This window comes from Eulemur rufifrons, chromosome 5, assembly GCF_041146395.1.
Source record: "Eulemur rufifrons isolate Redbay chromosome 5, OSU_ERuf_1, whole genome shotgun sequence".
NCBI classification, from domain to species: Eukaryota; Metazoa; Chordata; class Mammalia; order Primates; family Lemuridae; genus Eulemur; species Eulemur rufifrons.
Window position 1 is genome coordinate 55,132,781 of NC_090987.1, and position 17,522 is coordinate 55,150,302.

General features: G+C 36.7%; 1 protein-coding gene across 2 annotated transcripts in view; it reads left to right on the top strand.

Moving 5' to 3' along the window:
• CNOT6 (CCR4-NOT transcription complex subunit 6) overlaps window positions 1-17,522 on the top strand; it is a 71,833-nt gene that overhangs the window by 50,735 nt on the left and 3,576 nt on the right. For both annotated transcript variants that reach the window (XM_069468324.1, XM_069468325.1), the window contains 6 exons: window positions 11,785-11,874; window positions 11,971-12,039; window positions 13,097-13,254; window positions 14,045-14,199; window positions 14,906-15,060; window positions 15,993-16,223. In XM_069468324.1, coding sequence (XP_069324425.1) covers window positions 11,785-11,874; window positions 11,971-12,039; window positions 13,097-13,254; window positions 14,045-14,199; window positions 14,906-15,060; window positions 15,993-16,223 — 858 coding nt within the window. The remainder of the gene's footprint in view (window positions 1-11,784; window positions 11,875-11,970; window positions 12,040-13,096; window positions 13,255-14,044; window positions 14,200-14,905; window positions 15,061-15,992; window positions 16,224-17,522) is intronic.

Below are 17,522 nucleotides of genomic sequence, written 5' to 3' on the forward strand. Positions count from 1 at the left end.
ATGTTAGCAATTGGGGGCATAATTAATCCAGCAAGAACTATTGGAAATATATATTATTTAAGCCAGCAAGATTAAAAGTCACATTTTGACAATATGTCAATGCCTGTAAATTTTTTATCACATTAAGTGATCCTTCACCAGTCTTGGGCAGGTGTGTCCTGCCTACTGTACAGTTGCTTCCTTCACAGAAGGTTACTGGATAAAGAGATCAAGAATTGTACTCTTATTTCTTAAAAATACAGATATAAAATTACATTTTATTCCTATAAATCCACTTCATTTATCAAAAAAACAGTATTTAAAAAATACAAATACATGTTTACAAATGCAAAATCATATTCAACAAACATCAGTTGTAAATGGTTCTTTGGAAAGTTTTTTTATGTGTGGGCTAGACTGGCTGATGCTTATTAAAATAAAGGCCAGTGAAATGTAGAGTGAAGATTTTTTTCTGTTATATCTCACAGCCTAGTCCTTTTTCTTTGTATCCTGTTTTTAAATTTGAAGAACAAAAGTACTGTGTAGCAAAGTGTGTTCATATGCTTGACCACCAGAATTAACAATGAATATTTTGTCACTTTCCTGTTAATTTTTATTTATTTATTTTTCTTTCTTTCTTTTTTTTTTTGGAGACAGAGTCTCGCTCTTTTGCCCTGGCTAGAGTGCCATGGCGTCAGCCTAGCTCACAGCAACCTCAAACTCCTGGGCTTAAGCAATCCTACTGCCTCAGCCTCCCAAGTAGGTGGGACTACAGGCATGTGCCACCATGCCTGGCTAATTTTTTTTTATATAGTTTTAGTTGTCCAGCTAATTTCTTTCTATTTTTAGTAGAGATGGGAGGGTCTCACTCTTGCTCAGGCTGGTCTCCAACTCCTGACCTCGAGCGATCCTCTGCCTCGGCCTTCCAGAGTCCTAGGATTACAGGCGTAAGCCACCTTGCCTGGCCACTTTTCTGTTAATTTTTAAATGTAAAATAAATAAAACCTTACAAAATGTTGAGGCTTTTTTATTCCTCTTTCAGTCCTTCTCATGGCAGAGGCAGTTATTATTGTATGTCCTTCCAGTTCAGAGTTTTATAATTTTACAGAATGTATTTTACAAACCATAATTTATATTCACTAAGAATTTTCACTAACTTTATTTGATGATAGGGTCATTAGTCACAAATTTTCATACTGAGTTAATATGCATAAAAGCATCTAAAATGTAAACGTTTGCAGGGCTAGGGCAGTCTTTATGGCACCTTCATTTTTGATGATCTCTTGCTCTTCCATTTCAAAAAGATCCTTTATTCTTTTACACCTAGACTTTTATGTTCTTCCTTGGAAGTACAGTTTCAAAGAGACATTTGTTTATCTGAGATATCCTGTTGGACAGTATTACACACCTGTCTGTAATTGCAGTCTTTTCACTGATTTCACCTTTTTTGGATAAATCCTGTTGTTTTTCTGAGCTTTTTGCAGCTTACACTTTAATTCTAATGTTGTGCCGGCTACTTCTTAAAGTGATTCTATCATCTTTGCTCTCTCTGAAAACTTGCTATCATTGATTTCTCATGGTACCTCTTAATTATTTGGAAGAGAGAAAAATGTATCACTTCATAGTCATGTCTATTTGCTACAAAATACATTCATACAGAGCCAGTTTTTCTGCCTGATGAATCAGTTCAGACAATTTTTTTTAAAGTTGATTGTATAAGGCTTGCATGCTTTGCTTCCCCCCCCCCACATTTTTCATATTCTTCAAATTGTGCTATGGTAAAAGACAGGACTGTGACTTTAGATGCTTACTTTTTTTTACTTAAACTTTTTATTTTGAGATACTTGTAGATTCACATGCATTTGTGAGAAATAATGCAGAATAGTCTTTGTACCCTTTACCCATTTTTCCCTTAATGATACTATCTTTCAAAACTGTAGTTTCACAGTATCATAAGCAGAGCAGTCAAGATACAGAACATTTTGTGAAATAAGCTAGGCACAGAGAGACACATACTGCATGATCTCATTTACATGTGGAATCTTAAAATGTCAAACTCAGGGAAGTAGAGAGCAGAAATGGTTGTTACCAGAGGCTGGGGATTGTGGGTGGGGTGTAAAGGGGAGATGTTGGTCAAAGGGTACAAAGTTTCAGTTAGACAAGGGGAATAGGTCTGGTGATCTATTGCACAGCATGGTGACTATGGTTAATAATGAAGTGTATTTTGAAATGACTAAAAGAATGGATTTAAATGTTCTCAACACAAATAAGTATTTGAGGTGATGAATATGTTAATTAGCCTGATGTGATCATTCCACAGTATATACATGTATCGTAACATTGCATCATACCTCATAAATACATACAATTATTTGCCACTTTTACAAAGATACAGGACATTTCCATCGCCAAAGGATCCCTTTGCTTCCCTTTTATAGCCACACCTACATTTTTCCTGCCCCAGCTCTCTGCTGACAACCACTGATTCATTCTCTACTTCTGTAATTTCACTGTTTCAGGAATATTATTAAATGGAATCATACCGTACGTAACCTTTTTGAGATTGGCTTTTCCCCCTCAGGTTTATTCTTTGGCTCTTCATCCAGGTGATTGTGTGTATTGCCAGTTTGTTCCTTTATATTGATAACTAGTATTCCATAGTCTGAATGTGTCATGCTTTGTTTGACCATTCTCTGCTGAAGGATATTTGGGTTGCTTCCAATTTGGGGCTGTTATGAGTAAAGTTGCTGTGAGCATTCCATGTGCAGGTTATTGTGTGAATGTAAGTCCTCATTTCTTTAGGATAAATGCCCAAGAGTGCCGTTGCTGGATCATTTGGGGGGTTGCGTGTTTAAATTTTTAAGAAATTGCAAAACTGTTTTCCATAGTGACAGTACTGTTTTACATTCCTACCAGCAGTGTGTGGGTGATCCATTTCCTGCATCTTCGCCAGCATTTGATGTTGTCATTATTTTTATTTTAGCCATTCTGATGTGTAGTCATATCTCATGGTTTTGATTTATAGTTCTCTGATGGCTGAAAACATTGAACATCTTTGTATGTGCTATTTGTCATCTATTTTTTTCTTCTGTTAAATATCTTCTTCATGTCTTTGTCCATGTTCTAATTGGATTGTTTGCTTGTTTATTGGAGTCGTTTATATATTCTAGATACTTGTCCTTTGTTGGATATGTGGTTTGGTACATATTTTCTCCCAGTATGTAACCTGTCTTTTCTTCCTTTTAACAGGACCTTTTGCATGGTAAAAGTTTTAAATTTTGATGAAGTCCATTTATAAGTTTTTCCTTTTATGGATCATGCTGAATCTGAGAACTCTTTAACAGCTCTAAATCTCAAAGATTTTTCTCCTATGTTTCGCTCTAAAAGTTTTGTTTTCCATTTAAGTCTGTGATCCACTTTGATTTAAAATTGAGTTAAAATATGTGAGGATTAGTTAAAGATTTATTTATTTATTATTTATTTATTTTTTTGCTGTGGATGTTCCAATGGCTCCAGCACCATTTTTGGATAGGCTGTCTTGCCTCCATTGAATTATTTTTGAACCTTTGTCAAAAATCGGTTGGGCATATCTGTGTGGATCTGTTTCTGGGTTCTCTGTTCTGTTCCATTGATCTATGTGTCTATCCTTCCAACACACACACAGTTAATTGTAGCTCTGTAAGTAGCTCTGTACGTCTTAATAGGGTAGACTGATTCCTCAATTTCAGTCTTCTTTTTCAAAATTGTTTTAGCTCTTCTAGTTTCTTTTGCCTTTCTTTATAGACTTTAATCTTGTCTATTGTTGCAAAAAATATTGCTGGGAGTATGATGTGAATTATGTTAAACCTGTGTATCAGATTGGGAGAGTTGACATCTTTACTGTGTTGAGTCACTCAATCTATGAACATGCTATATGTCTCTGTTTATTTAGTTCCTCATTGACTTTTTTCATCAGTGTGCTGTAGTTTGGGGCATATAAGTCCTGTACTTGTTTTGTTAGGTTTATACCTAAGTCTTTTTGTTTTTGTTTTGAGTGATTGTAAATGTTATTGTATTGTAAAATTTGCTGTCCATGCATGTTATTCCAAGTATATAGAAGTAGTCATCTGTTGCTTAACCACAGGGATAGTTCTGAGAAATGCATCATTAGATGCAAGCATCACAGAGCATACTTTCACAAACCTAGATGGTGTAGCCTATTACACACCTAGGCTATATAGGATAGCCTATTGCTCCTGGGCTACAAACCTGTATAGCATATTACTATACTGAGTACTGTGGGCAGCTGTAAGTATGTGTATATCTAAAAATAGAATGTTACGGTAGAATATTATATTATAGTCTTACAGGACATGGTCCACTGTTGACCAAAGCATTATGTGGTGCATGACTGTACAATGGATTTTTTAATGTTTGTTTTATATCCTACCATTTAGTTGCATTCACTTCCAGGAGTACTAGAAGGTGTTTGGTTTTTTTGTACATTTCTTGGGCTTTTCTATGTAGAAAATCATAGGAATTTTTGCCTCTGCATGCATGAAGGTTGTTTGTCTATAGTTTTGGCATGTTTTATATTTATACTCTGTTTTTGGTAGCAGAGTAATATCAGCTTCATGTAATGAATTTGAAAGTATTCCCTTCCATCTTCTGGAAGAAATTCTGTAGAACTGATATTAATTCTTTAAGTGTTTGCTAGAATTTTCCAGTGAAAACATTTGGGCCTGGAGATTTCTTTTTTGGACATTTTAAAATTACAAATTCATTTTCTTAATAGCTGTAGGACTATTCAGATTGTCTATTTCTCATAATGAGTTAGTTGTGACAGTTGTGTTTTTTTGCAGAAGTGGTCCATATGTCACACACACGTATATACACATATAAATATATGGTTGTTCATAGTGTTCCCTTATCCGTTTGCTGTCTGCATGGTCTATAGTAATAGCCTGTTTCATTCCTGATATTGGTAATTTTTGTCTTTTCTCTTTATCAGTCTTGCTAGAAGTGTGTCAGTTTTATTGATATTTTCAAAGAAACAGCTTTTTAAAAAATTTCTTCTATTTTTCAGTTTTCAATTTCATGAATTTCTGCTCTTTGGTATTGCCTTCCTTCTTGCTTTTGGGTTTATTTTGTTCTTTTTCTCTAGATTCTTGAGGTGGTAGTTTAGATTATTGAATTGAGACTTTTCCTCTTTTCTAATGTATCTTTCAACCCAGCTTTAGTTATGCCCAGCCACACATTTTGAAATGGTTGTATTTTCATTTTCACTTGCTCAGTACATTTAAAAATTTCCCTTGAGGCCGGGTGCGGTGGCTCACGCCTGTAGTCCTAGCACTCTGGGAGGCCAAGGCGGGTGGATTGTTTGAGCTCAGGAGTTCGAGACCAGCCTGAGCAAGAGCAAGACCCCGTCTCTACTAAAAATAGAAAGAAATTATATGGACAGCTAAAATATATATGGAAAAAATTAGCCAGGTGTGATGGCGCATGCCTGTAGTCCCAGCTACTCGGGAGGCTGAGGCAGGAGGATTGCTTTAGCCCAGGAGTTTGAGGTTGCTGTGAGCTAGGCTGACGCTATGGCACTCTAGCCTGGGCAACAGAGTGAGACTCTGTCTCAAAAAAAAAAAGAGAAACAACAAAAATATTCCCTTGATACTTTCTCTTTGACTTGTGGATTATTTAGAATTTTCCAGTGCTTGGAGATTCTCCTATTGTCTTTCAGTTATGGTTTTCTTGTTTGTTTGTTTGTTTTAAGAGATGAGTTCTCACTGTGTTGCCCAGGCTGGCCTCAAATTCCTAGGACTCCAGCCATCTTCCTGCCCCAGCCTCCTGAATATACCTGGGATTACAGGCATGCACCACCACACCTGGCTTAGTTTGTGATTTGTAATATGATTTCATTGTGGTCAGAGTATACATTCTGTATGACTGTAATTCTTTTAAATTTGTCCAAGTTTGTTTTATGGCCTAGGATTTGGCCTATCCTGGTATATGTTCCTTGAACACTGGAAAAGAATATGTATTTTGTTATTGGGCAAGATGGTCTATGAATGTCTATTAGATCCTATATATTAACCTAATGTCTATTAGATTGATAGTGTTGAGGTTTTTATTGAGTTCTATCAATAGTTAAGAGAAGGATGTTAAAGTCTCCAACTATAATTGTAGATTTATCTATTTTCCTTTCTGTTCTGTCGGTTTTTGCATAAAATATTTGGCAGTTCTGTTGCTTGGAAACACATTTAAAGTTGCAGTGTCTTCTTGGGGGATTGACCCTTTATCATTACATACTATCACTCTCTGTCTCTGGCAATTTTATTTCCTCTGAAGTTCTCTTTATTTTATTTTAATATAGCCACAGCTGTTTACCTTTGTTCAAATTATACGTGATACAGATGTATTTCCATTCCTTTCCTGCCTGTGGTGTTATATTTGAAGTGAGTTTCCCTGTATAGCATATAGTTGGGTCATGTTTTTTAATCCACTGTGCCAATCTGTCTTTTTTTTTTTTTTTTTTTTTGGAGACAGAGTCTCACTCTGTTGCCCAGGCTAGAGTGCCGTGGCATCAGCCTAGCTCACAGCAACCTCAAACTCCTGGGCTTAAGCAATCCTTCTGCCTCAGCCTCCCGAGTAGCTGGGACTACAGGCATGCGCCACCATGCCTGGCTAATTTTTTCTATATATTTTTAGTTGTCTAGATAATTTCTTTCTATTTTTTAGTAGAGACAGGGTCTCGCTGTTGCTCAGGCTGGTCTTGAACTCCTGAACTCAAACAATCCACCCGCCTTGGCCTCCCAAAGTGCCAGGATTACAGGCGTGCGCCACCGTGCCTAGCCCAATCTGTCTTTTTAATTTGGCATATTTAGACCATTTATGTTTAAGGTGGTTATTGATAAGTTGGGGCATGAGTCTGCCATTTTATTTTTTGTGTTCTATTTGTTCATCCAATTTTCTTGTTACTCTATTTTCTTTTTCCTGCCTTCTGTGGGTTTCCTAAGCATTTGTTTTCGATATTTGTTTTGATTCATCAGTGGTATTTTGAGTATATCTGCATAGATTCTTAGTGGTTGCTCCAGGTAGTACATTGTGTATGTGTAACTTATCACAGTCTAGTGGCGTTATTTTACCAGTTCAAGTGAAATGCAGGAACCTTAACTCTCTTTATATCCTTCTATTCGTCCCCATTTATAATGTAATTGCCTAAAACACTTCCTCTACATACATGTAGAATCACATCAGTGTTACATAATTTTTTTTAACTGCCAAACATGATTTAGAAAGTTTGAGAGGAGGAGGCCAGGCATGGTGGCTCACGCCTGTAATCCTAGCACTCTTGGAGGCTGAGGCGTGAGGGAGGATCACTCAAGGTCAGGAGTTCGAGAAAGAAATTAACCGGGCAACTAAAAATATGTAGAAAAAATTAGCTGGGCATGGTGGCAGATGCCTGTAGTCCCAGCTACTTGGGAGGCTGAGGCAGTAGGATTGCTTGAGCCCAGGAGTTTGAGGTTGCTGTGAGCTCGGCTGACGCCATGGCACTCTAGCCTGGTCAACAGAGTGAGATTCTGTCTCAAAAAAAAAAAAAAAAAAAAAAAAAAAAGAAAAGGAATGAAAAATTAGCTGGGCATGGTATTACATGCCTGTAGTTCCCAGCTACTTGGGAGGCTGAGGCAGGAGGATCACCTGAGCCCAGGAGTTTGAGGTTGCTGTGAGCTAGGCTGATGCCATGGCACTCTAGCCTGGGCCATGTCTCAAAAAAAAAAAAAAAAAAAAAGTGTAAGAGAAGGAAAGCACACATTTGCCCATAATTTTTGTTTACCATCTTTTTTTCTTCTTTTCTAATGTTCCAAGGTTTGTTCTTTTATCATTTCCTTTCTATTTAGAGAACTTCCTTTATTGGTTTCCTTAGGGCAGATCTACTGACAGCAGATTCTCTGAGTTTTTCATCATCCAAGAATGTCTTTATTTCTCTCTCATTCCTGAAGGATATTTTCACTGAATATAGGATTCTGGGTTTGACAGGTTTTTTTTCTTTCAGCACTTGAAAAATATTGTGTCACTTCCATTTGGCCTCTATGGTTTGGATGAGAAATCAGCTATCATTCAATTTTTTTTTTTTGAGACAGAGTCTCACTGTTGCCCGGGCTAGAGTGAGTGCCGGGGCATCAGCCTAGCTCACAGCAACCTCAAACTCCTGGGCTCAAGCGATCCTCCTGCCTCAGCCTCCCGAGTAGCTGGGACTACAGGCATGCACCACCATGCCCGGCTAATTTTTTCTATATAGATTTTTAGCTGTCCATATAATTTCTTTCTATTTTTAGTAGAGATGGGATCTCGTTCTTGCTCAGGCTGGTCTCGAACTCCTGAGCTCAAACGATCCACCCGCCTCAGCGTCCCAGAGTGCTAAGATTACAGGGGTGAGCCACCGTGCCCGGCCATTCAAATATTTTTTTCTCCTACAGATAAGGTGTCATTTTTCTCTAGCTGCTTTTAAGATTTGTTTTTTGTCTTTTGTTTTCAGAAGTTTAATTATGATATGTCTTGCTTGCTGTGGGCTCCTTTGGTTTTTTCCTGTTTAGGGGTTCACTCAGTGTCTTTTTTTTTTTTTTTTTTTTTTTTTTTTTTTTATTTCCATGACACTTCCTTGTCTGAACACTCAGTGTCTTGAATCTGTATGTTTATATTTCTCGCCAAGGGTGAGAGTTTTCGGTGGTTATTTATTATTATTTTTTAATGCTTTTTCAGTACTGTCTTCTTTCTCCTTTGCTTCCAAGCCCCTGATGACATAAACATTAAATCTTTTGTTACAATCCCACCTGAGTCCTGGAGACTCTGTTCTTTTTTTGGGGAGGGTGGGGTCTGTTTTCTTTCTGTTGTTCAGATGAGGTCATTATTTCTATTGTTCTATCTTCTCGTTCACTGATACCCTTCTCCCTCTACTCTGCTGTTGACCCCATCTACTGAGCTTCTTATTTTTTGGTTTTAATATTTCCATTTGGTTTTTAATGTGTTTCCTTTATTTGCCAGAACTTTGTTTTTCTTTGCTGAGTCTTCCTGTTTTTTCATTTATTTCAAGCATGTTTGTAATTTCTTATTGAAGCATTTTTATCATGACTGCTTTATCTTGGTCATCTAATGTTTCTGTCATCTCAGTATTAGAATCTATTGTTCATCTCTTTTCATTTGAAATCTTCCTGGTTCTTGGTGTGATGAGCGATTTTCACTTGAAACTGGACTTATTATGTTATGAGACTGTATTTTATTTAAACTTTATTTTAGCTGGCTTCCTCTAACACTGCTTTGGCAAGAGGAGCAGGGGCACTGTCTCCTTACTGCCAGCAGAGGTAGCAGTTCAGGTTCCACTCAGCCTCTGTTGACACCTGTCAGTACTGCTGGGCAGGGGTGGCAACTTTGGCTCTCCACGTAGTCTCCACAGACACTGCACTGATGTGGCGTCTTTACCTGGGAGATGTGAAAGTCTTGACTGTTCGGCCTCCTCTGACAGCAAAGGAGGTGAAGGGAAGCCTTAGTGCTCCCTGAGGAGGAGGAGCTTGTTCTTGCCTTGAGGGGAGTGAAGTTGGCTCTGACACTGCCCCAGTGGGGCAGGAACACCTCCTCGCTTTGTTACCAGGGTGGAAGTCTAGACTCCCCACTTGGTCTTTGCTGTCATGGATGGAGATGGGGCCACAGTTTTTCTTTGGTGTTTAGCTGGAGTAGAGTGGTTCTTATCTAAAGCTTTTATCTTTTTAGGCAGCCCTTTCTTGGTCCTTTGGGTTTTGTTGGGTGTTTTTAGTCTGCACCAATTGGTGTTTTTGTGTTGCTGGTTTGAGCTCCATGCCTGGCATAAATGAGGCAAGAAGTAAACTCAGGAAACTCACCACTTTCTCATTCCTCAGGTTCTGAGTTCTCTAGCCATTCTGCCTTCTCTCTTTCAGATTCTTATGTTTGCTTGACACATAATGTACAGGATTTTTAGTTGCACTTAGTGGGAGGAATAGAGAAAAGTATGTTTATTCCATCTGCCCTGAAGCAAGTTCTCTCATTTACTTTGTTCCTTACTTCTGAGGACTCAATGCCATGTTTTAATTCCAGAATTTTGTTGTTGTTAACTTTATACTATGTATAATATTTTCTTTTTCTAGGTAGGGAAGAGCAGATTAATTTTAAATTTAAAGGAATTCCCAAAAGCAAGCAGACATGGGGGAAATACACCATTGGGCTTCAGATGCATTTATTAGAAAGTCATAAATGTCTTTGGGGATGGTTTTTAGTTTCATAAGAAAGATCTTAAAAGGGAAGATCGTATAGTTACAAGTACTTAGCAGTCACCTCTAAATATCTCTTGCACTAGAAAGCGACAAAAAGACAGCATCAGTGTAGGTCTGGTTAGAATAGTTGCTTGCCTGGTGTTGAGAAGTTTTTGGTTGGCTTCATTTTCTTAGGATATGCTTAACAAAGGGTCCTGATAACTTTCAGGTTATGACTGTACCTATCTCATAGAATTTTAACTAAATGAAAATTTGAAAAGCCTGTGGTAGCTGTAAAGAACTGTACACATGTCAGGAAATGATGCCCTTGTAACTTATCTTCCTACAAAGAAATTTTGCACTTAGAGCAGGACATTTTTACTTTTATAATTCTTGGAATCCTAGAATCTTAAAACTGAAAGAGATCTTAAAGGTAAATCTACCTCACTGTTTTTCCCATGCATGTAACCCAACTTATTTGAAGGATACTCCACTAGCTCGTAACACTGGACATTTCACCTTAAATAGTTTTGCTATTTGCCAACCTCCTCTCCTCTGAGTTAGCTTTTCCTGTTAGTCTCTTGGTCCTCATTCTGCTTCTGAGCCTACTCTTCATGTGAGAATGGGGGGGGAAAAACACTTTTTTCTTTAGGTTGTAATCATTCTTATAGACCATATCCTTTCATTTTCTTCATTTGGTATGCTTAAGATCTTTCACCATTTTATCTGCCTTCTTCAATATGTAGAATTTATCTAGTCTTTGTTAAAGTGAAACTGTGGCATCCAGAATAACACACACCACTTGTGTAGCATGGATAGAAACTTTGCTCTTTGAAGCACACTGCACTGTACTGTAATTTCTCATATGTACATAAGAAATCCTGAGAGGATTTGAGGCTTTTGTAGATAATGTAACTCTTTGTTTTCATTTTTGGCACAAAACAGTTATTGAATTTACAAATGGCTCATGGCCCCAGGATTTTCCTTAACTCACTAAGGAAGTGAGTTAACTCTTAAACTAAGTCTACCCCATCTTGTTACTTTATTTAGTATAATTTTTAAAAATCTAAAGTGCAAGACTACATTTGTCATTAGGATGTTTTCTTGTTAGCTTTGTGGCATTCTAGACCTTTGATTCTCTGATTCATTAATACTGGCTTTCATCTTTCCCTTCTCTAATTCCTCTTCCGACCCCTGCAATCCCAGTTTTGCTCACTTTTGATCATTATAACCATCTGTGTTATTGAAAGTTTCGATGAGGCAAGGCCACATACAGAACACCACTAGAGTATTTCTAAGTTGACATCATTCCATTAATAATCATTTTTGAGTACGTCAAACTTCCCATATAGAAAGATTTTGGTGTATTTTTTGAGACCATGATATTATGAATCATTTTTACTCATCAAAAACTTAAAAAAAAAACCCAGTATTTTCTATAGTTTGGTATTTTACTAGTAACTGTTACATTGTTGTATATGATCTGATAATTTTGGTACATTTTTAAATTTTGAAGTATTTATTGCTTGTCTTGGTTTCATTTTACCTATTTTAAAAATATTTCCAGGAAATCCACTTACCCAGGATATATTGAACCTCTATCAGGAACCAGATGGAACAAGAAGGCTATTGAACTATTTGCTTGATAATTTGTCAGGTACTGCAAAAAGAAGTAAGTGGTCATTTGCTTAAACCTTTTTATCAGGAAGATATGTAAGAATATTATTTAATTCTGTGTTTTCTGTTCAACTAGTTTCAACAGAACAACCACCTCCAAGATCTTGGATTATGTTACAAGAACCGGACAGAACAAGGCCAACTGGTTGGTAGCCTTATTTTTTTCACTCTTATTTTCACTTGGTCTCTGTAAGCCTAATGGTCTTATTGGCATGCTTTAGATTATGGGCAACGTTGAGATAGAATGTTTAAAGTTGATTTGCTTTGGGGGGTAATAATAAAGATTTGATTACCTCGATGCCATAGAAAGCATGCTATAAACCAGTGTGTCTCAAATGGGTTGATTTTATCCCCCAGAGGACATTTGGCAATGCCTGGAGACAACTTTGATGGCCCAAACTGGGGACGGTGCTGCTGGCATGTAGTGGGTGGAGGCCAGGGATGCTACTGCACATCCTGCAGTGCACAGCGCAGTCCCTGACAGCAAAGACTTTGCCCACCCAAAACGTCGATAGTGCCACTGTTGAGAAAGCCTGCTATAAAGTATTGACCAAATTCATTTATAATAAATACATCAAAGTCTTTCTGTGTTGGAAGCTTACAAATCCTAGCATATTTCAAATGTATTTGACATTACAAAGTTGTAATACAGCTAAAACCCTAACTTGAGAGAAAAATTGAACTAATGGCCTCTAATCACTTTTCAACTTAAATTCTATGAAAATAGTTTGGGAGCTTCCATGGCATGTGTATCAGAATTTAGTCTGTGAAACCCCTTACATGAATTATTAACAGTTGCTCTATAGAAGAAAACTAGACATGCCTGTTAAGGAAAGTTCCTGTCAAGTTTCTACATCCTACGTTAACGATTGATGGTATGGAGGGGGAGGGGGAGTGTAGAAATGAGGAACTTTGGTCTTCTAGGCTGAAGGTCTCAAGATCTTAGTCTTTTGGCTTCCAAACCTTCCGTGTATCCCTCTGCAGGAGGTAATACACTGTGTTCTAACGTGTTCACATATCCGTCCTCCTTTCATCATTCATGTTCATTTGTATCCCTCCTGTCTGGCATATAGTAGCTTTTCAGTGAATATAGATTGAATGAATAAAGTCAAACTGAACATTTAAGTGAAAACTATTACTCAAATTAATTGTACTTTTTTTCCTGCCACGTGTGTGAATAAGTAAAGTTATTTTTCCTACAGCCTTGTTTTCTGTCATGTGCTATAATGTTCTTTGTGATAAATATGCGACCCGGCAGTTATATGGCTACTGTCCATCATGGGCACTAAATTGGGACTACAGGAAAAAGGCCATTATTCAAGAAATCTTGAGCTGCAATGCTGATATCATAAGTCTTCAGGTAAGTCATACAGAAGAGTAGACTGCATAAATCCCCCAGCACTGAAAAAGCAAGGAGGAAACTAGGAATACATTACACTGACACATTTGAAGTTTCAGCTTCTGTAGTTCTTAAAATACTGGCTTTTTCTGTTTTTAGTGAATCTTTGGAGCACTACCTGCTTTGCAGCACTTTGCTGCCAAATAAGCAAATGGGGTGGGCTAGGTTTTGAACGTTTGTTGTGACAGCTAAATATTTGCCTTCTTCCACCCTTCAGTGTCCCTGCACACTATTTTTTAATTGGATGGCAAAGTTACTGAAATTCTGGCATGGTCAGGTATAATTTTGCTTTACCACCAGGGCTACTAGAATAATTAGGGCATAGTGGGAAATGGGCTGGGGCTGGTGCACCGTAACTTTGGGTTGTCAGTCTAACTCCATAGTAATGTGAATGGTCCTGGTCAAGTCACTTTCTCCCTGTGGGTCTGAAATTATGAAGTTCCTTCTACCTCTGTGATTCTTGTTCCACACCAATTCTAAGACATAAGGCAATGTACAAGCATAGGGGTATGTGTCTTTCCATTCATTATTCCTAGACAACAAAGAATTGACCTTGGCAGCTAGTACCTGTAAAATGACAAGTAGGTGTTATGATTGGTTTCAGATGAGTAACATAGAAAAGATATTACATTCTTCAGTCTGTAGATCAGTGCTTCGAAATTATTTTAAGCTCTCAAACTGTATGTACAGAGTTAATACATAGGACTGATTTTTATCTTATGAAATAACTTTGCCACTTGTAATTTTTCAGGAGGTTGAAACGGAACAGTATTATAGTTTTTTTCTGGTAGAACTGAAAGAACGTGGCTATAATGGATTCTTTAGTCCTAAGTCTAGAGCTAGGACGATGTCAGAACAAGAAAGAAAACATGTTGATGGCTGTGCAATATTCTTCAAGACAGAAAAGTAAGTCTTTTTTTTATTTTTCCTTTTTTAAAATTTAGTAATTTCCTATTTTTTAATTTATTTTATCTTGTTTTATTTGCCTTCTCCTTCTGAGGCATCATCTTATTTTTAACAAAGAAAATTTTCTCAGAATCTGCAGGGTGGGGCCAAGGGTGTGGAAATTAGTTGGTAAATAAGAGAATGAGGCACTATATTTTTTCCAAGAAAACAGTGCTGTTGACTTGGGGGATTTTTTTGTTTGTTTGTTTTTAATCATCAGAAATAACCTTTTTTCGGAGACATACTGAAAGTGCTGCCGTTTCTTCAGGTGTTTACTAGGGATTAATTCCAATCGTTAATTGAAACACCTTGTAGTAGTTAATATTTCCTCTAGGATTGTAGAGGGATTCTTTAAAGTCGTACTTGGGAACCAAAGACTTGTTTAAAAATTACAAGATGGAATATTCCAACATGAAACCTAAACAGAAGATGACTACATTTTCCTAAGTTGCAAATGTATTTTGAGATGTCATTTGTATCAGTAACGAACTGAGAACAACTTTACATGGATGTGGGAAGCTTGATGCTAAATGTGGAGGATTTTCCATAATGTCATTTAAGTGCCATCGTATCTGTTAAGGAAGTTTGGGAAAACTATTTCCCACACAGCTAACATGTTGGTATTCCCAATTCTGTGTTTGTGTGTGTGTTTTTGTTTTTGTTTTAGATTTACTTTGGTTCAGAAACACACTGTTGAATTTAATCAGCTAGCAATGGCAAATTCAGAAGGGTCTGAAGCTATGCTGAACAGAGTCATGACAAAAGATAACATTGGAGTTGCAGTACTTCTAGAACTTCGAAAGGAATTGATTGAAATGTCATGTGAGTGACCCTTTTCACTTTCTGTAAATTGACCTCCAAAATTTAATAGTTCCTACTAGACATCTTCAAAAAGAATAGAAAGCAGAAATTTCATTGTGTATTAATGGTATTGTCTAACACCTGAAGAAACTCAGTGAGAATTTGTCTTTTGTAAAATATGTCTTTTTTTCTCTACCACAAAGCTTAAGATGAGATAGCATTGCCCAGAAATGTATTACAAACCTTGAAAGGCATAAAGCAAAAAAAAAAAAAAAGAAAAGAAAAAAAAAATTTTTTTACTCTTAAGAATTTTTCACATAAAAGAAATGTTGAAGTAAATAATCATTAAAATAACTGCTCAGGGGTAAGAACTCCATATACTCCCATAATTTCTTGGCATCGAGGTTATTATGTAAGCTAACTTCCTGATCTACTTAAAATAATTATTTTAAAGTTCTTGAGTTTTGGATAAATGGACAACTTATTTCAAATTGAAAGTATATTTAGAAGTGACCATTATGCTGAGAACTGAAAATTCTTTCACTTGAACAGTTGGAACTGGGAATATTTAACGTGGATAGAAAAGATGAAAGAGAACTTAATGACTGTCTTAAATATATCTGAGAAGGTTTAGATTTAATTTTGTGAAGCTCGATTTAGGACATCCAAACTAAGACCAAAAGTTTCAAGGAGACAACTTTAAATATCAAGCTGTCCCAAATAGATAGGACTGAATGCCCTATGCTGAAAGTATCAGCCAAAGGTTTAGATGTCTATTTCTTAGATTTGTTGTAGGGCATACTCAGTCATCAGGTGGGAAATTGTCAGATGAATTTTAGGTATCTTTCCTATTTTGAGACTCTGAGATATTATTTGCTTTCAGATTCTATAAAATCATATGGGCTGATGGGTGGGTTTTGTCCATTTGTTTGTTTTCTTTTTATCTAATGTAGCTGGAAAGCCTCATCTTGGAACAGAAAAACAACTAATTCTTGTGGCTAATGCTCACATGCATTGGGACCCTGAATACTCCGATGTGAAGTTGGTACAAACGATGATGTTCCTCTCAGAAGTGAAGAACATTATTGATAAAGCTTCTCGAAACCTCAAATCCAGTGTATTGGGAGAATTTGGAACTATTCCACTTGTGTTATGTGCAGATCTTAATTCTTTGCCAGACTCTGGTAAGAAAAGAACGTTAATTTATATAGAATGCTTTTTGACTTAAAACATTTTTGTAATGTGTTGTGTCTGATCATTCCAAGTTTAGTCAAAATGAAAATTCAGTTTGTAGTGGCAGCCATGAGCAGGTTTAAAAATTTTTTTGTGTGGGGTGGGGGAAACTGTTTTAAAATGAAATAGTATTATGGAACCCTAAGGAGGAAGGATATTACAATCATCTTCAGTAAACACATAGGTGGTTGTATTTTATTATCTCCAAGTCACATATAATCCAGACTCTGAAAAGGTTTATTGAGACAGCTGCTTTGGGATTCCAGCATATGATAATAATAATTGCAATTTAAATTTGAATCGTATATTCTAGGATCTCAGTTTTTTGTGTGTGTGACTTGATCAGGAAAAGACAACTCCAGGTGGAAATTGAGCTCCTTAGCACAAATCAGTCAAGTGATTTTTAACAAAGAGCAAGGATCCTGATTTTTATCACAATGTAGAACACAAAAAGCTTGATCTTGAATACTTTTCCACAGATAGTAGACGTAATAAACCGTAGCCTTTGTACCATCAAACTAAATATTTCTTCCTTTTTTATACTCATACACAAGAATACTTTTCCTTAGACTTGCATGAATGAACACGTTTGGAATAGGTGAATTTGGTAGCACATTATTGCCATCACAATTGATAAGAGCCATTAAGAAGAAAGAAACTGTTAAATTTTGTTTTCAGGGAAAATAAAGGTATCTAAGAACTGTAATTCTTCAGTCCATTTTCTCAACCTGTCTGGAGATTACTGCAATTGAAGTAGTTGAGGATTATTTTCTGGCAAATTCTCTGCATGCATTCTACCCTCTGTGTAGCTGTAAAGCATCTGGGGGGCAAGGAGAGAATCTAGTCAAATAAGACACATCTGACACCCATTTCAGAGTTAAAAAAACACAGCATTTTAATAGCAAACACATGGGGAAATGTCCAACCTTGCTAACTAATTAAATGAAAATTAAATATATTTGCAGAGCTGATCTTATGCTTAAGAAATTGGGAAAACTGTGTCCAGGATGGTGAAGTTGCTCTGGAAGTAACTGGTGGCATGTTCTTCCATAGTTGGCAGTGTTGTAAAATGGTATATTCAATCCTAATCTTGGGATTTTATATCGACTAAATAATTTAGCATAAACAGAAACCTGCATGCTAAGATATTTATTATGGTGTTGTCTTTAATTCTTTTTAAAAAGTGGAAACAACCTTTTAAAAATAAGTAGTTTAGCAAATATTGTACACCAGCCCAGTTGTATTATGTA